The following is a 21,516-nucleotide window of genomic DNA, read 5'->3' on the forward strand; positions in this document are numbered from 1 at the left end:
TACATAGTGCCGTTTCTGCAGTGCTGAATCTGAAATAGCAATGACAGAGGCTCTATTGTCCCTATTACAGCTCAGTGAAGAATCACAATGATTTTAAAACTATAATTTAAAGGTAATAAAACTACTTAGTGTTCCTTTAACTGCACAAAATAATGTGGTTAATACATAAAGAGATGACATTGTGGTATTTTATTATATTTGATATAATATAGACTCATTCATCTTCTGTAAACACACCCAGTCTTGCATGTTGTGTGTATGTGTATTGTGTGTGTGTGTGTGTGTGTGTGTGTGTGTGCAGCACCTCTCTCCAGAGCGATGAGGAAGTCCCTATTGCGCTGCAGTTCTCTCATGAACTCCTCGTTTTGCAGGAAGAGAGCGATCCGCTCATCCTCCAGATACTGCTTCAGTTTCCTGTCCTGCTCCGAGGGCCAGCCTGACCCACCGGGAACTGCATTGGGGGCCGAACTGGGGGCCGCTCCACTGCCGGACGCTGCTGAGTACTGAGTCAGAGAGGACAGCGAGGAGGAAGAGGAGGAAGGCTGAGACAAGCTGCTCTGAGAACGCTGTGGGGGAGAGGGTGGGGAAGGACAGTAAATCAGAAGCCTGCCTTCGACCTTCATCTATAGTTTCGGACACTGTGGGGCATACTGCTCTCTGTACCATCCAGGCCTCTATGGTAGATAACCGTATGCTGTACAGAAATCACACAACCAAGTCTACTCGACGTTCCTTAAAATGCATACTACACAAAACTATCACTTCACATATACATTATAAAAACCAATCCATCACAGGGCGACACACACTCACACCTACGGACACTTTTGAGTCACCAATCCACCTACCAACGTATGTTTTTGGACCGAGGGAAAACCCCACGCAGACACAGGGAGAACACACCACACTCCTCACAGACAGTCACCCGGAGGAAACCCACGCAGACACAGGGAGAACACACCACACTCCTCACAGACAGTCACCCGGAGGAAACCCACGCAGACACAGGGAGAACACACCACACTCCTCACAGACAGTCACCTGGAGGAAACCCACGCAGACACAGGGAGAACACACCACACTCCTCACAGACAGTCACCCGGAGGAAACCCACGCAGACACAGAGAGAACACACCACACTCCTCACAGACAGTCACCCGGAGGAAACCCACGCAGACACAGGGAGAACACACCACACTCCTCACAGACAGTCACCCGGAGGAAACCCACGCAGACACAGGGAGAACACACCACACTCCTCACAGACAGTCACCCGGAGGAAACCCACGCAGACACTGGGAGAACACACCACACTCCTCACAGACAGTCACCCGGAGGAAACCCACGCAGACACAGGGAGAACACACCACACTCCTCACAGACAGTCACCCGGAGGAAACCCACGCAGACACAGGGAGAACACACCACACTCCCACAGACAGACTTTAACCCTGGGCCATTGACACACGACCACACAGGACTTCACACAGGGACATTCCTCATGTCAGCACATTTAACCAATCAAAAGGCCACAGTATTAACTTTTAGATCATGATCTGGATACATCACTTTTTCAATTTCACTCTTATTGCTCTTTAAATAATCATCTGAAACATAGAGGAAAGCTTTAGTATACAACAAAATCTCTGAGTCTAGTCTTTGGACACTTCAGTATTGTAATAACACACTGAAACAGTTATAATGTTATAATCTGTATATGTATGAAATCCCAGCAGGCTCTGGTGTGTGTCTGTGTGTTGTTAGAATTGCTGATGAATCTGGGTGAGGCCTGGCCCGAGTTAATGATCCATTATCGGTCAGGAAGAGCGCTATAAATCTACCTGCAGACTGTCCAGCTGCTGGGGCAGGATCCGCAAGAAGTCATCCGGGAGGTTGCCTAGCAACGGCGGGTTCCAGTTCCTGTAGCCTCCGACCTGCCGGTGCCCGGGAGGGGGGTGGGCATCAAACCTGGCATAAAGTGTTGGCACAAAACCAAGGTCACACACTCATCCTCACGGTGCATTGCTGCTCCAGGCCTGTACTTCTGTGTCTATGAGTTGTCGTTTTCTGGGTTTTGTTTCTCAGGCATCCAAAGTGGTGGTGTTGGTGATGTGTTTTGAGAATTAATAGCATCCTCACAGCAGGAACACTACGCTACCTATACACTCAGGAGCTGCAGTGACATCAGACCACCACCAGGGGGCGCACGGACAGTGGGAACCCGGTGACCCTATGTGAATGAGTTCAAAGCAGTTCTAAACATGCGCACGCACTTTAGTCAATACACACGGAAACTGCATGTTGAGCGCATTACATGTTTATATTATAAGTGTTTAATTGAATAATTGTAAATAAATATTGTAGATATTCACGTAAAATCAACGAAATGATTATATAATCATAAACAACAAGGGATTGTTTTATTACGAGAAGCCATTTTGTGTCCGCAGTGCAGTGTACTATAAACTCTTAAAATGAAGAGTACAGCTCATGTCTTTGAGGCCCTTCCTCTCTTGCCTGGGTGGAGGGATGGAGGGCAGGTCTGCTGGATGTTTCCTGTCATAGATGTGCATGTCGTAGGAGGGTGGCGAGTACACAGGCGGGGGCTCCTCATCCGAGCTGTCCGGCTCTAAAGTCCTCTCCAGAACCTATAACAGGAGACCACCAATCACACACACACACACACAGACACAGAATAAGATTTTTTAGACACCATACACCACGTGGAGCTAGCTTGTAACTCACATGTTCATTCACTCACTTATTCATAGGTTCACTAATGCACTCACACATTCACTAACCCTCTATCTCCCATTAACTGCCTTAATCAAATATTAGGTAATTCACCCACTCATTCACTTTCACACAGTCAAACATTCACTCTTTCAATAACTTGCCCTTTCACATCTTCACTCTCTTGATCAAACATTACCTAACTCACAGATTCATCACTAATTCATTCACTCACACATTCACTATCGTACTTCCACGTTCACTCACTCATAGCATCTCTAACTCATTCACTCATACCATCACTCACACATTCAGTATCGTACTCCCATGTTCACACACTCATACAATCACTAATTCATTCACTCACACATTCACTATTGTACTCCCACTTTCACTCACTCACACCATCACTAGCTCATTCACTCATACCATCACTAACTCTTTCACTCACACATTCACTATCGTACTCCCACATTCACTCACTCATACCATCACTAACTCATTCACTCACACATTCACTAACCCTCTATCTCCCATTAAGTGCCTTAATCAAATATTAGGTAATTCACCCACTCATTTACTTTCACAGTCATTCACCATTCACTCGTTCAATAACTTGCCCCTTCACACCTTCACTCTCCTGATCAAACATTGCCTAACTCACAGATTCATCACTAATTCATTCACTCACACATTCACTATCGTACTCCCATGTTCACTTACTCATACCATCACTAATTCATTCACTCACACATTCACTATCGTACTCCCACATTCACTCACTCATGCCATCACTAATTAATTCACTCACACATTCACTATCATACTCCCACGTTCACTCACTCATACCATCACTAATTCATTCACTCACACATTCACTATCATACTCCCACGTTCACTCACTCATACCATAACTAACTCATTCACTCACACATTCACTATCATACTCCCACATTCACTCACTCATACATCACTAACTCATTCACTCACACATTCAGTATCATACTCCCACATTCACTCACTCATACCATAACTAACTCATTCACTCACACATTCACTATCATACTCCCACATTCACTCACTCATACATCACTAACTCATTCACTCACACATTCACTATCATACTCCCACATTCACTCACTCATACATCACTAACCCATTCACTCACACATTCAGTATCATACTCCCACATTCACTCACTCATACCATAACTAACTCATTCACTCACACATTCACTATCATACTCCCACATTCACTCACTCATACATCACTAACTCATTCACTCACACATTCAGTATCATACTCCCACATTCACTCACTCATACATCACTAATTCATTCACTCACACATTCAGTATCGTACTCCCATGTTCACTCACTCATACCATCACTAACTCATTCACTCACACATTCAGTTTCATACTCCCACATTCACTCACTCATACCATAACTAACTCATTCACTCACACATTCACTATCATACTTTGACGCTCACTCACTCATATCGTACTCCCATGTTCACTCAGTCATACCATAACTAACTCATTCACTCACACATTCACTATCATACTTTGACGCTCACTCACTCATACATCACTAATTCATTCACTCACACATTCAGTATCGTACTCCAACGTTCACTCACTCATACCACCACTAACTCATTCACTCACACATTCAGTATCATACTCCCACATTCACTCACTCATACCATAATTAACTCATTCACTCACACATTAACTATCATACTCTGACGTTCACTCACATCATCACTAACTCATTCACTCACACATTAACTATCATACTCTGACGTTCACTCACTCATATCTTATTTTCTCACACATATGCCCACTAACTCACACACACATTCACCCTCACACAACACACATGAACCCACATACACATTCATTCAGTAACTCATTCATTCACTCACTCACTTATTAACATACGCTTGTTTACCAAAATGATATTTCACCGCCCTAGTTTTAATAAACTGCAGTTGCCTAGTAGCAATAAAATCAGTGTAGCGTCTGCTGCAGCTGTGCAGCCTCTGTCCTGGATAAAAACAGCTCCAGTGACGGTGGCCTGCCTCCTTTCAGCTTGCACCAGTTTACCACGGGGCAACAGCCTCTATTGTGCGAGAGAAGTGCTTGACCTACTTGCTGAGCGAGGTCCTGGAGAGTGCAGCACACCACGAAGCTTTGAAGCCAGAGCCATGGCAAGTGCTGGGCTCCTCTCAGACGAAGGTGTCCAGACTAAGCACTGATGCAAGCGCACCGACGTCCTGAAGCAACGTTAAGACACTTCAGTGTCCACTACAAAGGCAACATCAAGTCATGGTTCAAACGCATTCCAACTCCCATGAGCTGCTGGGTCTGATGGGCTCCACTGCTCCGGGCCCCCACCATCACTGGCTAATGAGACATGGGGAAGACTGTGTGGCTGAGGAAGGCTCCACATTAAAAATGCATTACCTCTGCTTCTTGACATGTAGACTTCCACTGCTCTGTGGAGATCAAACGCTCGCTGCAGAAGAAGCTCGTAAAGCTTTTAGACTCATGGGGTCCAGGGCGTATTAGGGTTTTTGAGATGGAGAGAGGGGAGCTCAACTCTACACATAGCTTCAGTGAATCTTCACACAGAGCTTTGACGAAGCTTTAATGAAGCGTTACACATAGCTTCAGTGAATCTTTACACGAAGCTTTATAAGTTCTCAAATATATTATTATTATTATTATTATTATTATTATTGCTATTCAATTACAGCCAAACCCATATTTATTCTACACAAAGAAGAGCCTTGTTTTACTGGAAGCCCCTGCCCAGCCGTTTAAACTGCAGGCTTATTAATCATTTATTAATCTAAGGCATATTCTCCAGTAAATATTATGAATGATTCAGAGAGCTCTAGGAAAGTATTGTATGGTACTGAGATCTAAAAGTGAATGTAAGTCCCTCTGGCAAAAACATGCAGAGACATCTCCTTACAGATTTATCTGAAATATCTGAATAATGTATTCATTCACTCATTGTCTGTAATCCTTATCCAGTGCAGGGTCGCGGTGGATCCGGAGCCTACCCGGAATCACTGGGCGCAAGGCGGGAACTCACCCTGGAGGGCGATACACACTCACACTTTGGACACTTTTGAGTCGTCAAACCCACCGACCAATGTGTGTTTTTGGATCGTGGAAGGACACTCCCCACAGACAGTCGCACGGAACAGGCCTCGAACCCATAACCCCAGGACCCCGGAGCTGTGACAGAGACACAGCGCCACCGTGCCACATCCCCTTACACATACAGTGTGTAATTCAATTTTACAGCACTGTCCTGCAATCAAAGTGGAGGTGGCATGGTTACCTACCCTCTTTCCAAAGTTACATAGTGTAGGTTCTGCAGTGCTGAACCTGGAACAGCAAAAACAGATTCACTATTCTCCCTATTACGTGTCGGTGAAGCGGCTCCATGATTTTGAAGCTGTAATTTGAAAGTAAAAATACTACCTAATGTTGCTTTAAATAAACATAACTTTGTTCTCTGACTTTAGCGATGCACACTGGGACTTTGTTCTTGTAATACACTGGTACATCATCGGGAGTTTGCCTTTGTGTCCCAGCAATGGCGATTGGAACCGATTTTAAAATATGGCTAACCTCTGGTGGGACGCTGTCGTCTGAATCAGAGCTGTCATCCGTGCCCTGTCCGTCCAGACTCATCTGCAGCAGCTGGTCGATGGTGGAGTCCACTGCACCGTTGTTGGCCCGAAGGACGCACTCGATCACCTCGTGGTCCATGCTGGGGAACATGGTCCTGAAGTCGTCCATGGCCTGGTTAAACTCAAGCCGGCGCACCTGCCTCGGTGGTCTGCTGTTGTTGAGTTCGCCGGAGCCGCCCCCTCGTGAGCCGTTACCATGGCTACCGTTGCTGCTGGCGCTGCGGCGGAACAGACTTGTCATCATCCAAACGGCCGCCAGCCGCCTGACCGCGCTCCTCCTCCCCACCGGCAACGAAATGATGCCTTCCGGGCTCTGCCAAGCCCTGCCCACTTCCCAGGCTAAGCCCCGCCCCCTCTAGGTCAGCGTGTGCCGCCTGTTATCCTCTCATGGTGCCTGCTAAACTACAGAGCGGGGCGCAGGGCTGCGGCATCGACAGGGTTTTTGGTGTTCGTTGCTGCCGTCTGATTATAAGCAGCATGTAACTCTCTTCTAATGGGTGACCTTCTCCAAACACACCCACACGGACCTTCTCAAACCTGCCCACTCAGACTGCAGGCCAGAGTCTAGCGCTGATTCACAGGCTCCTGCTCCGGCATCTCCTCAGGATCTGTAACACAATAACAGAAATACAACAGGCATTAACAATAGAGTAGGATGCTCTGGCCCAATCCTCAATGCCAGGTGTTGGCTAGAGGGGTGTAAATCCTAAGGCGCATAGAGGCTAAAAAGTAGCTGTTACTGCAGCTGCAAAATGAGGAAAGCTCCTTACAGACACCCAAGCATCAGCATCGGGCTTTGGCGTGTCGTAGGTAGGAGGTGAATTACTAGGCAAAATAGACACACACACACACACACACAGCAGTGTGATGTGTTCAGCAGGGGGACCCCCACACTGTCTCTTCACATTAAATCTCGATGTTGACGCTCTCAGCACTCCCACAAGCCTGACACTTAGGGCATCCCTGTTCCCAAGGCAACGTGACTCTGTCCCAGTGAGAGAGTGGAGGCAGGAGCTGACCGCTGACAAACTGCCGGCAGCCTTTAAAGAGTTCATTTATCAAAGACAGCAAATATACACAATGCTCCCCTTATCACGTAGGCGTCTTAACTTCCCCTTCTTTTAGTTCAGAGCTGGAGCTCGGGGGCTTTAATGAAAGAAAGATGTCTTCTCACTTATGGACAAATACGTCGCTGCCTGATCGACTTCAAAGACATAAGAACTCACCACCACCCGCAGTGTCACTGCAGCTCTGAAGGTTCCAATGTTAGAATTAGAATCAGTTTATTGGCCACTGTGCTTGCATTTTAGCCCAATCCGTGCAGAGAAACAGTGTGAATAGCGAACACCAAGAAGCCGGGTACGATGTCTTACGATGTATGCACCTGGGTTCTGTGTTTCAGTTGTGGACCTACTGCCCTTGAAAGCTGCGACACAGAAACGTATAGGAACAGCCCACGATAAAGAGTGAAGAGTGATGACTTTGTAAAGACACTCTGCAAACTCCTTGTACTACAGCTTGAGGTAAAACAGGCGGAAGTCACTAAATTTAGCAAGGTGATGTGCAGGCAGGGCTCTGTTCACCCGGTGATGAAGTGCTCACGTCCCCCGGTATGCACACCGTCAGAAGTCTAGGAGAAGGACTCAGTTAATGGACTGAATCCCAGCACGGGGTTTGCTGACTCCAGGAAGGATTTGGTCGCAGGCCAACAGTTACACTGCCTTATTTTTGGGCCTCTAACAAGCTGCACTTCCTACCGACCGCAAACAGCACGGCTCAACAGGTGCCCTCGTTAAAAACCAAATGGGTCCCGAAGCAGACTTTCTCTTTCCTCGAGCATGAAGCGAATGTGACAAGAAAGCAACTCCGCTGCCAGAGCTCCAGTCGTAAAGCCCTCCTACGAGGAGAAGTGCTAGTTTTACTGAATCGATTTAGAAAAGGATGAGACTCCCACATAAGCCAGATTCCTGCCAAAAGGCGAGCAGCTTTGACGTCTGATAGCTCTCTCTGGTGTTACACGTTGGGAAAAGACCACTTTCTTACAATTTTACCTGAGGTGGAATAGAGTATTACTCCCAGTGCCTCCTCACACTCTCCACTTGGCCATCAAACCGCATTTATAACAAATACCAAACTCTGAGAAACAGATGTTGTGCATTCAGCCAAAAAAACATCCCCTTGTCACCACCCATAAAGACCACGGTCCGGGTTTTTTTCTGATATTATGGCTCAGTTTGGGGGCGGCACGGTGTTGCAGCAGGTAGTGTCGCAGTCACACAGCTCCAGGGTCCTGGAGGTTGTGGGATCGATTCCCGCTCCGGGTGACTGTCTGTGAGGAGTGTGGTGTGTTCTCCCTGTGTCTGCGTGGGTTTCCTCCGGGTGACTGTCTGTGAGGAGTGTGGTGTGTTCTCCCCGTGTCTGCGTGGGTTTCCTCCGGGTGACTGTCTGTGAGGAGTGTGGTGTGTTCTCCCCGTGTCTGCGTGGGTTTCCTCCGGGTGACTGTCTGTGAGGAGTGTGGTGTGTTCTCCCCGTGTCTGCGTGGGTTTCCTCCGGGTGACTGTCTGTGAGGAGTGTGGTGTGTTCTCCCAGTGTCTGCGTGGGTTTCCTCCGGGTGACTGTCTGTGAGGAGTGTGGTGTGTTCGCCCCGTGTCTGCGTGGGTTTCCTCCGGGTGACTGTCTGTGAGGAGTGTGGTGTGTTCTCCCCGTGTCTGCGTGGGTTTCCTCCGGGTGACTGTCTGTGATGAGTGTGGTGTGTTCTCCCTGTGTCTGCGTGGGTTTCCTCCGGGTGACTGTCTGTGAGGAGTGTGGTGTGTTCTCCCTGTGTCTCCGTGGGTTTCCTCCGGGTGACTGTCTATGAGGAGTGTGGTGTGTTCTCACTGTGTCTGCATGGGTTTCCTCCGGGTGACTGTCTGTGAGGAGTGTGGTGTGTTCTCCCTGGATAAGGGTTACAGATAATGAATGAATGAATGAATGTGTACAGTCACACCCCTGTACTCTTTATTTTCAGCTATTCCACCCCGAACTAGAAGCCAAATATACTTCAACTTTACGTATAAGAGTACTTAACTACATTTTCTTCAGTGTATTTTGCTCAAAATAGTGCCACTATATTCTCCAAATACACTTAATTTTCTCAGAATAAGCCAAGTATAATTGTGGATCAGTATATAACTGAACACCGAAAGTATACTCGTTTCTATTTTTAGTTTAAAGTAAGTACACACACTAATAGCACACTTAAATAAACATTGTGTGTAAGGGTTAAGCTCATGCTACATCTACCATTAAGTTCATTCAATAAAGTGCTGCACCCATCACAAGACCCTCGCTCCCGAGTGATCATTCTAATAACATTCGCCATCGTGTCCCGTCCTAATCACGATACTGCACACAGTAGCAATTACAGCCCCAGTGTCCCGACAATAACCCAGACCTAAACACACAGACAAAGTATTAACTGACACCGAGGGAGCTTGTAGGATTTCATCTGGCCCACATCCCCACACACAAACAAGCTTCTTGGCTCCTTTCCCCTCCACTCGGGGACAATATTCAATCTGCCTTCCTTTCTTACGTCTCTGGCTTATGTTACAGTGTCACAGCGAGAGGGCCGGCTTCAATTGTGAGGATGCATTTGGGTGCGACACTAACAAAGGTTCGTTTGCCATTCTCTCAGCCGCTGAATGAATCAGTAATGCTGATTTAGGGGCTCATCTGCAGCAGCTTATGGCCACATTAAAGTCCCAACTGTTCTCTCAGTGGCTGCAGACAATCCAGATTATTGTTCCTCTGTTTATAAGGAGACAGAAGGACAAAACAATAACGCCGGAGTGATGGTAACACTTGGGATGGTGCTAGTACGTTTCACCTGTGTGGTCACTTTACCTGCAGCTAACAGTGTGTGTGTGTGTGTGTGTGTGTGTGAATTCAGCTACACTGTAGTTTCTTAAACAGCCATATCCTAGAGTCCTGGAGCAGCTGTAAAATACCTATGGTCACCACATTAGACGCTGTTACAGATACACAGGGAATAATAATAATAAGAATATAACTGTATTTTCAGAATGAAAACTGAACGAGGAGAAACCTTTGAGCATCCAGTGAATATCGCATAAAGCAACACTACTTTTTATCCATAAAATTACAGCTTCAAAAGCATTGTGATGCTCCGTTGACCTGTAACAGGGAGAATAGAGCCTCTGTTGTTGCTACTCCAGGCTCAGCACTGCAGAAACCGCACTATGTAATTTTGGAGGTGGGCAGGAAACAATTTTTGATCAACCCTCTTGATTTGAGGCCAGTGCTGTAAAAGTGAGTTACACACTGTAAAAAATTTCTTGTAAATTTTACAGTAAAATACTGGCAGCAGAGTTCCGAGCCATTTACCGTATTTTAACAGGAACACTACTGTATTTCAAATTTACAGCATATTACTGTAATTGAATAATACAATAATTTACTGTAAATACTGTGTTTTACAGTAAAATACTGGCAGCAGAGTTCCCAGCCATTTACCGTATTTTTACAGAAACACTACTGTATTTCAAATTTACAGCATATTACTGTAATTGAATAATACAATAATTTACTGTAAATACTGTGATTTACAGTAAAATACTGGCAGCAGAGTTCCCAGGCATTTACTGTATTTTTACAGGAACTCTACTGTATTTCAAATTTACAGCATATTACTGTAATTGAATAATACAATAATTTACTGTAAATACTGTGAATGTAGCAGACTCGCTGTAAATTTACAGCAATTTTTTTACAGTGCACTCTTCAACTGCGGGGGAAGCCAGGTTTAAAAAAAAACAAACACTAATTAGTGTTGCCTTTTTGAATAACTGCAAAAGCTCTTTAATAACTTTAGACATACGTCCCCATGCCCCCGGATTCACTTTAGTGTCCCGACCAATATTCAACCTAAAGTAACGTCCTCAAAGTTACCTAAAGCGCACTTGAACTTGTTTTCCGAGAGTTCGCTTCTCTGTTGCCGACTTGCTCTGGCGAGCTGGGACAGCGACTGCCCAAGGGCTTCGCGGTGCCACAAAGATAAATGATTCAAGCAAAGCATCTGGCAGTGACCTGACTGGGAAAAGAGCCGGGCAGTGGGCCTGCAGTCGACAGCTCTCACTGAAACCGCTGCCTGCACGCCGCCTGTCAGCTTCCATCCACCACCGAACCTCAGGAGTGACACCCCGACACCACAGTACCGATCCGAACAAGAGAACGAGAAAATGAACGACCACACCAGAGCCGGAAAAACGAGTCACAGATGTCCCAGGAAGCAATTAACAGAATGTGGCTGGCGCTTTAATGGAAGGATTTTAGAGGCTGTCCCTGCGATGGCTAATTTAATACCCTTCATGGAGAAAATGGGGCAAAAGTCAGAGACCAACTTTCATTTATTTAATTCTCCAAATCTTTCTAATGACGTATAATCTCTTAAAAATAAAAAGCTCCAATTGGTCTTGGAGCAACACTGTAGAAGAACCACTTATGGTTCCATAAAGAACCAAGTTTGCTAATAACATCAAGTGAAGGAAGCTCCTCTTTCAAAATCCTGGTTCTTTACGGAACCAAAAGTGGTTCTACTATGGCATTGACACAAGACTTTACTTTTAAGAGTGTGACACTACTCAGATGCTCACTGTGGGTGGTCGACGCCCCAGAGCTCAGACCTCACAGTTAAGTGGAAATGGGAAAACATCTCTGAAGATCTCCTTAAAAACAACTGAAAGCAAATCTCCAGAAAAACAATGGCTTAAAGCATGAACAGTCAATTAATCACTGAAGATTATCCTTCATTATGATCAATAACTCTGTGTAAGATGTTCTTTTCTTCTCTGTAACAGTCGCACCTCCTGGAAAAGCCATAAAGGCTGGTCACTGTCCAGTAGTTCCGGCACTAAGTGGACAACTAGTCCAATAATATTAATTAATAAATAAATAAGTAAATATAAGCCCCGGTTCATGGGCGAAAAGAGCCTGACCCTTGAATAAAAGCAAATACATAACAACTTGCCTGACTTGCTGACAGTGTGCACCGCTCCCTTGATCCGCCAATCGTCCGCTCACGCTGTCACACACGAGGGGTGATAACCTTTCGAACAGAGGCTCCAGCAAATCAATCACATAAAAGCCATGCAGCCTCCAGTGGCGCCGTCATCCCTCAGCGTCATCTCCCGCACCATATTAATCTGCACCTAAAACCAAAGGCTAAATTTAGCCACGGAAAACCTGCTCCTCTTAGTCTGTGAGCTCATAACAGAGCATGCCTACCACCGCCGGAGGAGCAGGAGGAGGAGGAGGAATAAGAGACGAAGGAAGAAGAGGAGGAGGAGGAGGAGGGAAGAAGAGAAGAAGGAAGAAGAGGAGGAGGAGGAGGAGGGAAGAAGAGGAGGAGGAATAAGAGACGAAGGAAGAAGAGGAAAACAAAAAACAGCACTAAGAGGATTTGAGAGCATTTTGCCATGAGAACAGGTGCTTAGGCTCATGTGCAGCTGCTCCATAACACGTCATAGATGAATATATATTTTAAAAACACTCAAGAGATGTTCAGATAAACAAGAAATAAGCGAATAATAATAAAATAATGAGAATACGATCATTAATAATAATAATAATAAAATATGAAGAATAAGAGAAAGGACTTGTTTGGGGGCGTGCTGCTAAAAACAGAATCACAGATAACTAATGCCTTCTTGTTCTTTCTTCGTGTTGCTCATCAGCGAGGAAGCTTCCGATTACGCTTCTCTGCTCTCATCCGAGCAAATGTAATCAGACTCTGACCAGTCCTCGTCTCCATGGCAACCCCTCCCCGTCCGCCGGCCGAGACGATCCGCCGTGTTGACTCTTCCACTAATTGATTCATTATGGATTACAGGCCTCGAGGAAGCTCTCCGCTGAAGGATGCGCAATAAAACCTGAGGATTTGGGGCTAAAACTGATTTAAAAACGCCTGGCGCCACTGAGTAGCCCCTCTAAGCCGTCGTCAGAGCACAGCATGCTAGCTAGCGCTGCTGCTAGCACTGAATCCAATTAATAACTTAGCCCAGCGTTCCTTAATCTTATAATACGCTGGACGCCAGATCCCATCGACGAGGAGCAGAGACGTCTGAGATAAAACAACATGTTTTACACAGGTCTTTTTAATAGAGAATGATCAGGGATTTAGCATCACAGTGAGACATGGAATATTCCTGACATGGAAAATGAATAGCTTGTACTTAATGGATAACTGGAATGGGAATAAAATTTGAGTGTGGTCTCTAACAGCAAACTAGCACTAGCCCTAAGTGCCGAATCCAATAATTACTTCACCCGGTGTTCCCTAATCTGATAATGTACTAGCTATGCGACCACTTCAACTCGTCTCAGCTGTAATGGATGGTGCTTAATCTCTCCAGAGCAAGCAGTTCCACTTCTCCACATTAGCCCCATGCTCGGGGCTTTTATACTCCTCCAGCTGATCCACGGCATTCAAGAACATGACACCGAGGTCACCCACACCTCCTAATTGTAAGGGCTGTCTACAAAGTTTTGGACACTGTATGTTGGACCACCGATCCCATCGCCGTGGGAATGACTGGAGTGAGAAGAGATAATTAAAATGTATTCCACAGGCCTCATTAATAGGGAAACGATCAGGGATTTAGCATGTAATGAAAGGCCCATATAGCCCACGTCGTCACACTGACCACGCGATTAGCTGGAAAAGAGAACTCTCTCACTTGGTTTTGGATGGAACACGTGTTGGCATGAAGCAAACGGCAAGGCCGCTATTAACAAACCACCGTAAACAAAATACTTTCAGTCAGCATAATTGGGCGAAATGTGAAAGATGAGTCTGCCAAAAGTGGATGCCTTTCAAACTGGCACAGAGTGATCACATGAACGTGAGAGCGCTGTGATCCAATGGAACAGACTGTGGTGTCTGTCGGTTTGAAATAATAGCTGTATCGCCACATGACCGGACTATATCGCATCTAAGGCTGTAATCATGATACAGTCACTGACGCCTCATAGCTACTTTCTTTTCCAAGTGCAGCTGGTTTGTGCCAAAACATTAAGCTTTCTAACTGTATCCAGGTTTTTAATGCCTATATATTAATGTGCTGGAAAGTACTGCCTTATAACCTTTCACAGTTATTATTGAATGACCTTGTTGCAGTTCATTCATTCATTATCTGTGACCCTTATCCAGTTCAGGGTCGCGGTGCGTCCAGAGCCTACCTGGAATCATTGGGCGCAAGGCGGGAATACACCCTGGAGGGGGCGTCAGTCCTTCACAGGGCAACACAGACACACACACACTCATACATTCACACCTACGGACACTTTTGAGTCACCAATCCACCTACCAACGTGTGTTTTTAGACTGCGGGAGGAAACCGGAGCACCCGGAGGAAACCCACGCAGACACAGGAAGAACACACCACACTCCTCACAGACAGTCACCCGGCGAATACCCACGCAGACACAGGGAGAACACACCGCACTCCTCACAGACAATCACCCGGAGGAAACCCACGCAGACACAGAGAGAACACACCACACTCCTCACAGACAGTCACCCGGCGGATACCCATGCAGACACAGGGAGAACACACCGCACTCCTCACAGACAGTCACCCAGAGGAAACCCACGCAGACACAGAGAGAACACACCACACTCCTCACAGACAGTCACCCGGAGGAAACCCACGCAGACACAGAGAGAACACACCACACTCCTCACAGACAGTAACCCGGCGGATACCCATGCAGACACAGGGAGAACACACCGCACTCCTCACAGACAGTCACCCAGAGGAAACCCACGCAGACACAGAGAGAACACACCACACTCCTCACAGACAGTCACCCGGAGGAAACCCACGCAGACACAGGGAGAACACACCACACTCCTCACAGACAGTCACCCGGAGGAAACCCACGCAGACACAGGGAGAACACACCACACTCCTCACAGACAGTCACCCAGAGGAAACCCACGCAGACACAGAGAGAACACACCACACTCCTCACAGACAGTCACCCGGAGCGGGAATCGAACCCACAACCTCCAGGTCCCTGGAGCTGTGTGACTGCGACACTAACCTGTTGCACCACCGTGCCGCCCCTTTGTTGCAGTTATATAAAAACAAAATCATATTTTCATAACTTACCTAAATAAATCTATTGATTTTCTATCTGTTAAATAAAAAAGGTTCTGACTTAAAACAGCTGGTATAACACTGGTAGAGGGCAGTGGTGAGCAATGTTTCTTTATTTATGTTGAACTTTGTCAAAGATTAAGAAAGATAAAAAGTTAATTTGGTCAATTTTGGCTTGTAGATATTTGCACAGAATAAACATTCTTTCATTCATCCTTCTGTACAACTGCTTCAACCTGATCAGGGTCGTACTTTGTCTGGAACCTGCCCGGAATCATTGGGCACAAGGCAGAAACAAACACTGTCAGTCACAACCATGGGCAATTATTCATTCCACACAGAAACCAACACAGACACAGGGAGAACACACCGAAATTCCTTTGACATTGACCTGGAGCTGGAGCTGTGTGGCAAAAATGTTATATTTCATCTCAATTATTCATACGCCGATAAATAGCACATTACAAGTCTGTTTTGTCAGCTACAATTCTGAGGAAGGGCAGGACCCTACAATATTTGCTTCGCTTACAGCAAAGCTCTGGACAAGCACTCTCAGAATCTCAGAAACTAACACATTCGCTGACTCCTCAAAGTCAAATAACCATACAAATACAGAGAAAAAAGTTATATACCCTTCCCTGAGGCGCTAGCACATTAGCTGCAAAGAGAGCGTTACTGTTTACACTCAGCTAATGAACAGTCCACAAAAAGCAGGAAGTTTATCTCTTGTGAGGGACACTGCAAATTAACTTAATTCTTCCAAAGCGATGATCTCCTTTGCTGAAAGAGGATGTGTTTCATACTTCTGTGAGAAACTAAATTGAAAAACAGGAAAACACAGACACGGCTAAGCAAGCAATGAACCAATAGTTGTTAGCATAGCAGCTTCAGATAATGCCCTTGTTTTGGACTTGCTTCAGCAGAGGGATAATGAGAGAGAGAAAGAAGACAACAGAGAAAAAGAGAGGAGACAGGTGCAATGATGAGACATTACTGGGTGTTCACACCCCTCCTAGCCTCAGCAGAAGCCTCCTCTCTGGCTGCTAGCAGTGTGCAATTAATACTTGTGCTAAAAGCTAATAATGAGCGGTATGACACAGATAATGGGACTAATCTGGGTCACACAACACAAGAGATCTCTCCGCCACAAAGAGTGTGAGAACACACTCTTACACAAGCCCATACACAACCGGTACACAAGTACATGTCTTCTGGGTTTACGTTTTGCGGACGCTCATATAGTTGGTATAATGTTTATTAAAAGGCATGAAAACTGAAGCAAATTCTTGTGAGATTAAGGTCACCATGCTCAACACCAAGAGTTAGGCAGAAGGGAATTAAGTCGCCCAGTGAAACCCCATTTCTTAACTGGCTTTATTTCCAAATAAAACTTAAGAATGATAAAACACTACACCCACAACCCCAGCAGAGGTGAAATACAACAGCCTTAGGATTCAATGAAAGGAACCAACACAGACACATACACACACCATACGCCTACACCACACTCTCCTCCCAGCTCTCACAACTATACCGACACACACACATATATACATATACATATATGTGTTTTTTTCTTTTCCAGAGAGAAAGAGAGAGAGAATTCTGAGTCATGAATGAAATCATAGGCTTGGATTGCATTGTTAAAGGGAACCTATTATGAAAACCTTGTTCTCAGCTTGTGCACATATATTTGAATACTTTGAGTGCCTACCGACCCACACTCTGTGAAACAAGACGACACACTTAGTCAGAAAACATGGGCTAATTCCTGATTCAGCTCCACTTCCTACATTAAGTGAAGGCTCATTAGAATCATACAGCAATCATGTGAGCAAAGGCAGGGTTGAACTGTGTAAAACAGACACGACCAGAGCAGAGAAATGGGAAAATCGAGTAATAAATAATTTAATTAAATTAATAAAGAGCAGAGGAATCCAAGGACGATCCAAAACCCGTGAGCACAACAGCGGAGAATAAAGAGAACTGAGCTAAAACGGCTACAACAAGAGCTTCTGTGTGCCTCGTTTAAAGGAACAGGTTTTGATGGTGCTGCTCAGACAGGGAAGGACACTACTATGCGGCTAGTGATATTCTAACTAAAGCAGGTCACAGACGTTTAATGAAGACCCGAGAACTGTGTTCCCTTGTGAAAACGGAGTAGTGTATGTTCTGTTTAAACTATCAACACCTACCAACAAATAACGCAAACCTTTCCACAACAGCCTCAATGTCTTTGACAGGCACTTATTAGACAGATCAGACTCACTCTCAATGCAGGTTTACAGAACTACTGCTGAAATATTCCTTGCATTCAATGACCCAGGCCCTGCTCCAGACCCCATAAGCTAAACTAATTAGCATTCCTCCATGTAGCTCTTGACTCATGGTCCGAGGGATCTCAGAGAGAATACATTCTGTGGTCTATACGCGCCTGAGCGTCTCTACTTGAGAAATAGAACAGTGACCTAAATATTTATGCCTGCCTTTGGCTAATTTCACTCTGCCTAGACTTGTAAGCTTCTGTCACCCTTGGAAATGTGTTCATTACAACACGAGTCGTACTGGTAGGAACATGCGGGAGGATGTTAGGACAGGTATTGAGTCCTGTTAGACAGCTGAGGTCATTTCTTAGGTCATGTACACAGATCTAGGCAGCTGTATTACCACACTGAGTAATGACAAACCAAAATTAGCTAATGATAATAAACCTAGGTCAACCTCTATCTAATCTAACCTCCTGACTCCGCCTCACGATTATGTCTCATTATTAAGTTGGATTGGATTGTGTTATATAATATTTTGTGCATACACCCAGCTACTATTAGCATTTCCTCTTGGGTCTACAGTGCTCATCCATTCCATTCAGAGTCACCTTATTTGTTGAACGTGCTAATTTACTTGTCAAAATTAACCCAATTGAACTTTGTATTGAATTTGCTGTCAAAATTAATTCACCACAGATATGCTACGTCAAGTCGCTAATCGCTGTGGATTATATCTAAAAGAAGGGGATTTTGCCACGTGAAATTTCTCTGACTAATGTCTACATTTGCTAAATTTCATTTGGGATCAATAATCAATCAATCAATCTATCTATCTATCTATCTATTTTGAGTGTTGCTTAATGATACAACCAGAAAAAAAAAATAGAAGCACACTGCCCCCTACACTTCCTGTAGAATATTACACTCTGTCAGATGGGCTGCATGTATTCCAAGAACCTGTAGTTATTTTCTAAAAATATGACAAAATGGTAAAAATGTAAATAAAATACATCAAATCAATGTGTATTAAATCTAAAGTTTTAAAAACAATACACACATTAATGCTTTAGCTTTAATAAACAATAAGAAAAACAAACATTAATACCTATTACATTATATTTTTTGCGGCATGTTGTTCCACATTTAGCTGCATAATAAATAAACAGTTTTTAAAGTGCAGCATTTGTCCCCTCACCACCTATAAATGCCATGATAACTGTTCGTATATTTCCCAGCTCCCAAGTGCACACAAAATACAAGCACATCTAGCAGCTGTGTGCTTTCCGTGCTTAAAAAGCCACCGCCTCACTCTGAGAGCCATGTGTGAGGTTAGCGATAAGAGAGTCACTGCATATTTAATGTAAATATAGAAATAAAAAATGTGATTATCCCTCGAACACGACGGCATCTACAGGAGGCATCCAGCATGGAGGGGAATTAGGGAATCGGCCGGAGGAATAAAATAACATCAGCCAGAAAGTATGGAGCAGAGTGAATGGACCCGGACCGAGCCGAGTGTTTACTCCGAGGGTTATCGGTGTCTGTGCAGATCAATAGGTTACAGGAGTAAACTCCCAGATGGTGCACGGCAGCGGCCAACACAGACGGAGGAGACTAGCTCTTGCCCCTTCCCAGAATCTTCTGGGATGTGAGTAAATCGGGTCAGAGTCAGCTGATATCACATCTCACAGGGCGGCATAGCACCATCAGGGGACCTGCATAGTTCTGTTCTCTTTTGCAGAAACCCCCTAAGGGTAACTTCCTTCACATCCTGGCGGACTCTTTTCAGAAGCTCAGGCTTGATATAAAAGCGCCTACTACATTCTCTCCAGACAAATAATTGCCTGCGGTTCGTTGCTGTCTGTACAATCCCCCCGGGGACACCTGTGGCTAGGCGTGAGTGGCTTGCAAATTAGCAATACTCCACTAAATATGGTACAGTTTGAGAAGGAGCTATGAATCGTGTGATAAAACTGCAATGAAATTGTGTTTCCACCTCCAGTGCTTTCTTTCAGTTCTGACCCGAGATTAAGAGTGAGTCCCGTTACGACCCTTGCCCCGCCACTTAGCCCTTACCCCTCAGTTTAGTGGGTATCTATTATTGTTGGGACAGAGGGGTAGGGCGAAGTGTTAGGGTGACTTAGCCCTTCAAATATACACTGTAAAAAATGCTGTAAATTTACAGCGAGTCTGCTACAGTATTTTATTGTAAATCACAGTATTTACAGTAAATTATTGTATTATTCAATTACAGTAATATGCTGTAAATTTGAAATACAGTAGTGTTCCTGTAAAAATACGGTAAATGGCTGGGAACTCTGCTGCCAGAATTTTACTGTAAATCACAGTATTTACAGTAAATTATTGTATTATTCAATTACAGTAATATGCTGTAAATCTGAAATACAGTAGTGTTCCTGTAAAAATACGGTAAATGGCTGGGAACTCTGCTGCCAGTATTTTACTGTAAAATTTACAAGAATTTTTTACAGTGTAGATTTTTCAGTTATTCATTTATTGATAGCACTGCTGAAATGTTTTGTGCATCAGTTGTGAGACTGTGGGCAACTGATCAAACAAACCCAAAAATAACAGTAGTTTCTGTTCATAGTTAAAAACTTTGATAACCAATGTATTATCTTCCTTTAATGCAGTTCTGATGTATTATGTCCCTGTAGTTCATGCTTTTTTTTTTTGGCTGGTAATAGGCTGATGTCTTTGTAGTTAGCTAATTAAATTCCAGTTCCACATTAAATGGTGAAGCAATTACTGCCAACTGCAACATTTAAGGTGAAACTGGAAGGTCTGAACAATACAATACTAAAAATACTGTTGAATAACGAGCTGATTTCAGGTTCATGTCACAGAGGAGTGTGGAGTGGGTGATAATATATGATTGTGAAACTCTTCTGAAGGCAAATGATACCCTAAATTTAACTAAACTCCAACAGCGCTCCTCTGATATCACTGCAGACTGGCGGAGATGCTACAGAGGACCGCGAGTCGCATGGGAATAAAGAACTGCTCTTTTTTATATATGCATTCTGATGACAAATAAGGCTTTTGAAAGTACTCTAAAGAAGGTGGAGTTATCCTCATCTGAATCAATGAATTATTCATTCATTCATTTATTATCTGTAACCCATATCCAGTTCAGGGTCGCGGTGGGTCCAGAGCCTACCTGGAATCATTGGGCACAAGGCGGGAATACACCCTGGAGGGTGCGCCAGTCCTTCACAGGGCAACACACACTCACACATTTATTCACACACTTACACCTACGGACACTTTTGAGTCGCCAATCCACCTACCAACGTGTGTTTTTGGACTGTGGGAGGAAACCGGAGCACCCGGAAGAAACCCATGCAGACACAGGGAGAACACACCACACTCCTCACAGACAGTCACCCGGAGGAAACCCATGCAGACACAGGGAGAACACACCACACTCCTCACAGACAGTCACCCGGAGGAAACCCACGCAGACACAGGGAGAACACACCACACTCCTCACAGACAGTCACCCGGAGGAAACCCACACAGACACAGGGAGAACACACCACACTTCTCACAGACAGTCACCCGGAGGAAACCCACGCAGACACAGGGAGAACACACCACACTCCTCACAGACAGTC

General features: G+C 44.9%; 1 protein-coding gene across 4 annotated transcripts in view; it reads right to left on the reverse strand.

The window, feature by feature from the left end:
- Positions 1–21,516, reverse strand: part of cuedc1a (CUE domain containing 1a) — a 28,082-nt gene that overhangs the window by 5,391 nt on the left and 1,175 nt on the right. For 3 of the 4 annotated variants that reach the window (XM_066650932.1, XM_066650929.1, XM_066650930.1), the window contains exons 2-6: positions 12,479–12,659; positions 6,389–7,058; positions 2,518–2,648; positions 1,842–1,968; positions 305–566 (exon numbers count right to left, since the gene is read on the reverse strand). In XM_066650932.1, the coding sequence (XP_066507029.1) occupies positions 305–566; positions 1,842–1,968; positions 2,518–2,648; positions 6,389–6,694 (826 nt within the window). In that variant the 5' untranslated portion in view covers positions 6,695–7,058; positions 12,479–12,659. The remainder of the gene's footprint in view (positions 1–304; positions 567–1,841; positions 1,969–2,517; positions 2,649–6,388; positions 7,059–12,478; positions 12,660–21,516) is intronic. The other variant, XM_066650931.1, reaches the window with a different exon arrangement.

The sequence above is a fragment of the Hoplias malabaricus genome, chromosome 18 (genome assembly GCF_029633855.1).
Source record: "Hoplias malabaricus isolate fHopMal1 chromosome 18, fHopMal1.hap1, whole genome shotgun sequence".
NCBI classification, from domain to species: Eukaryota; Metazoa; Chordata; class Actinopteri; order Characiformes; family Erythrinidae; genus Hoplias; species Hoplias malabaricus.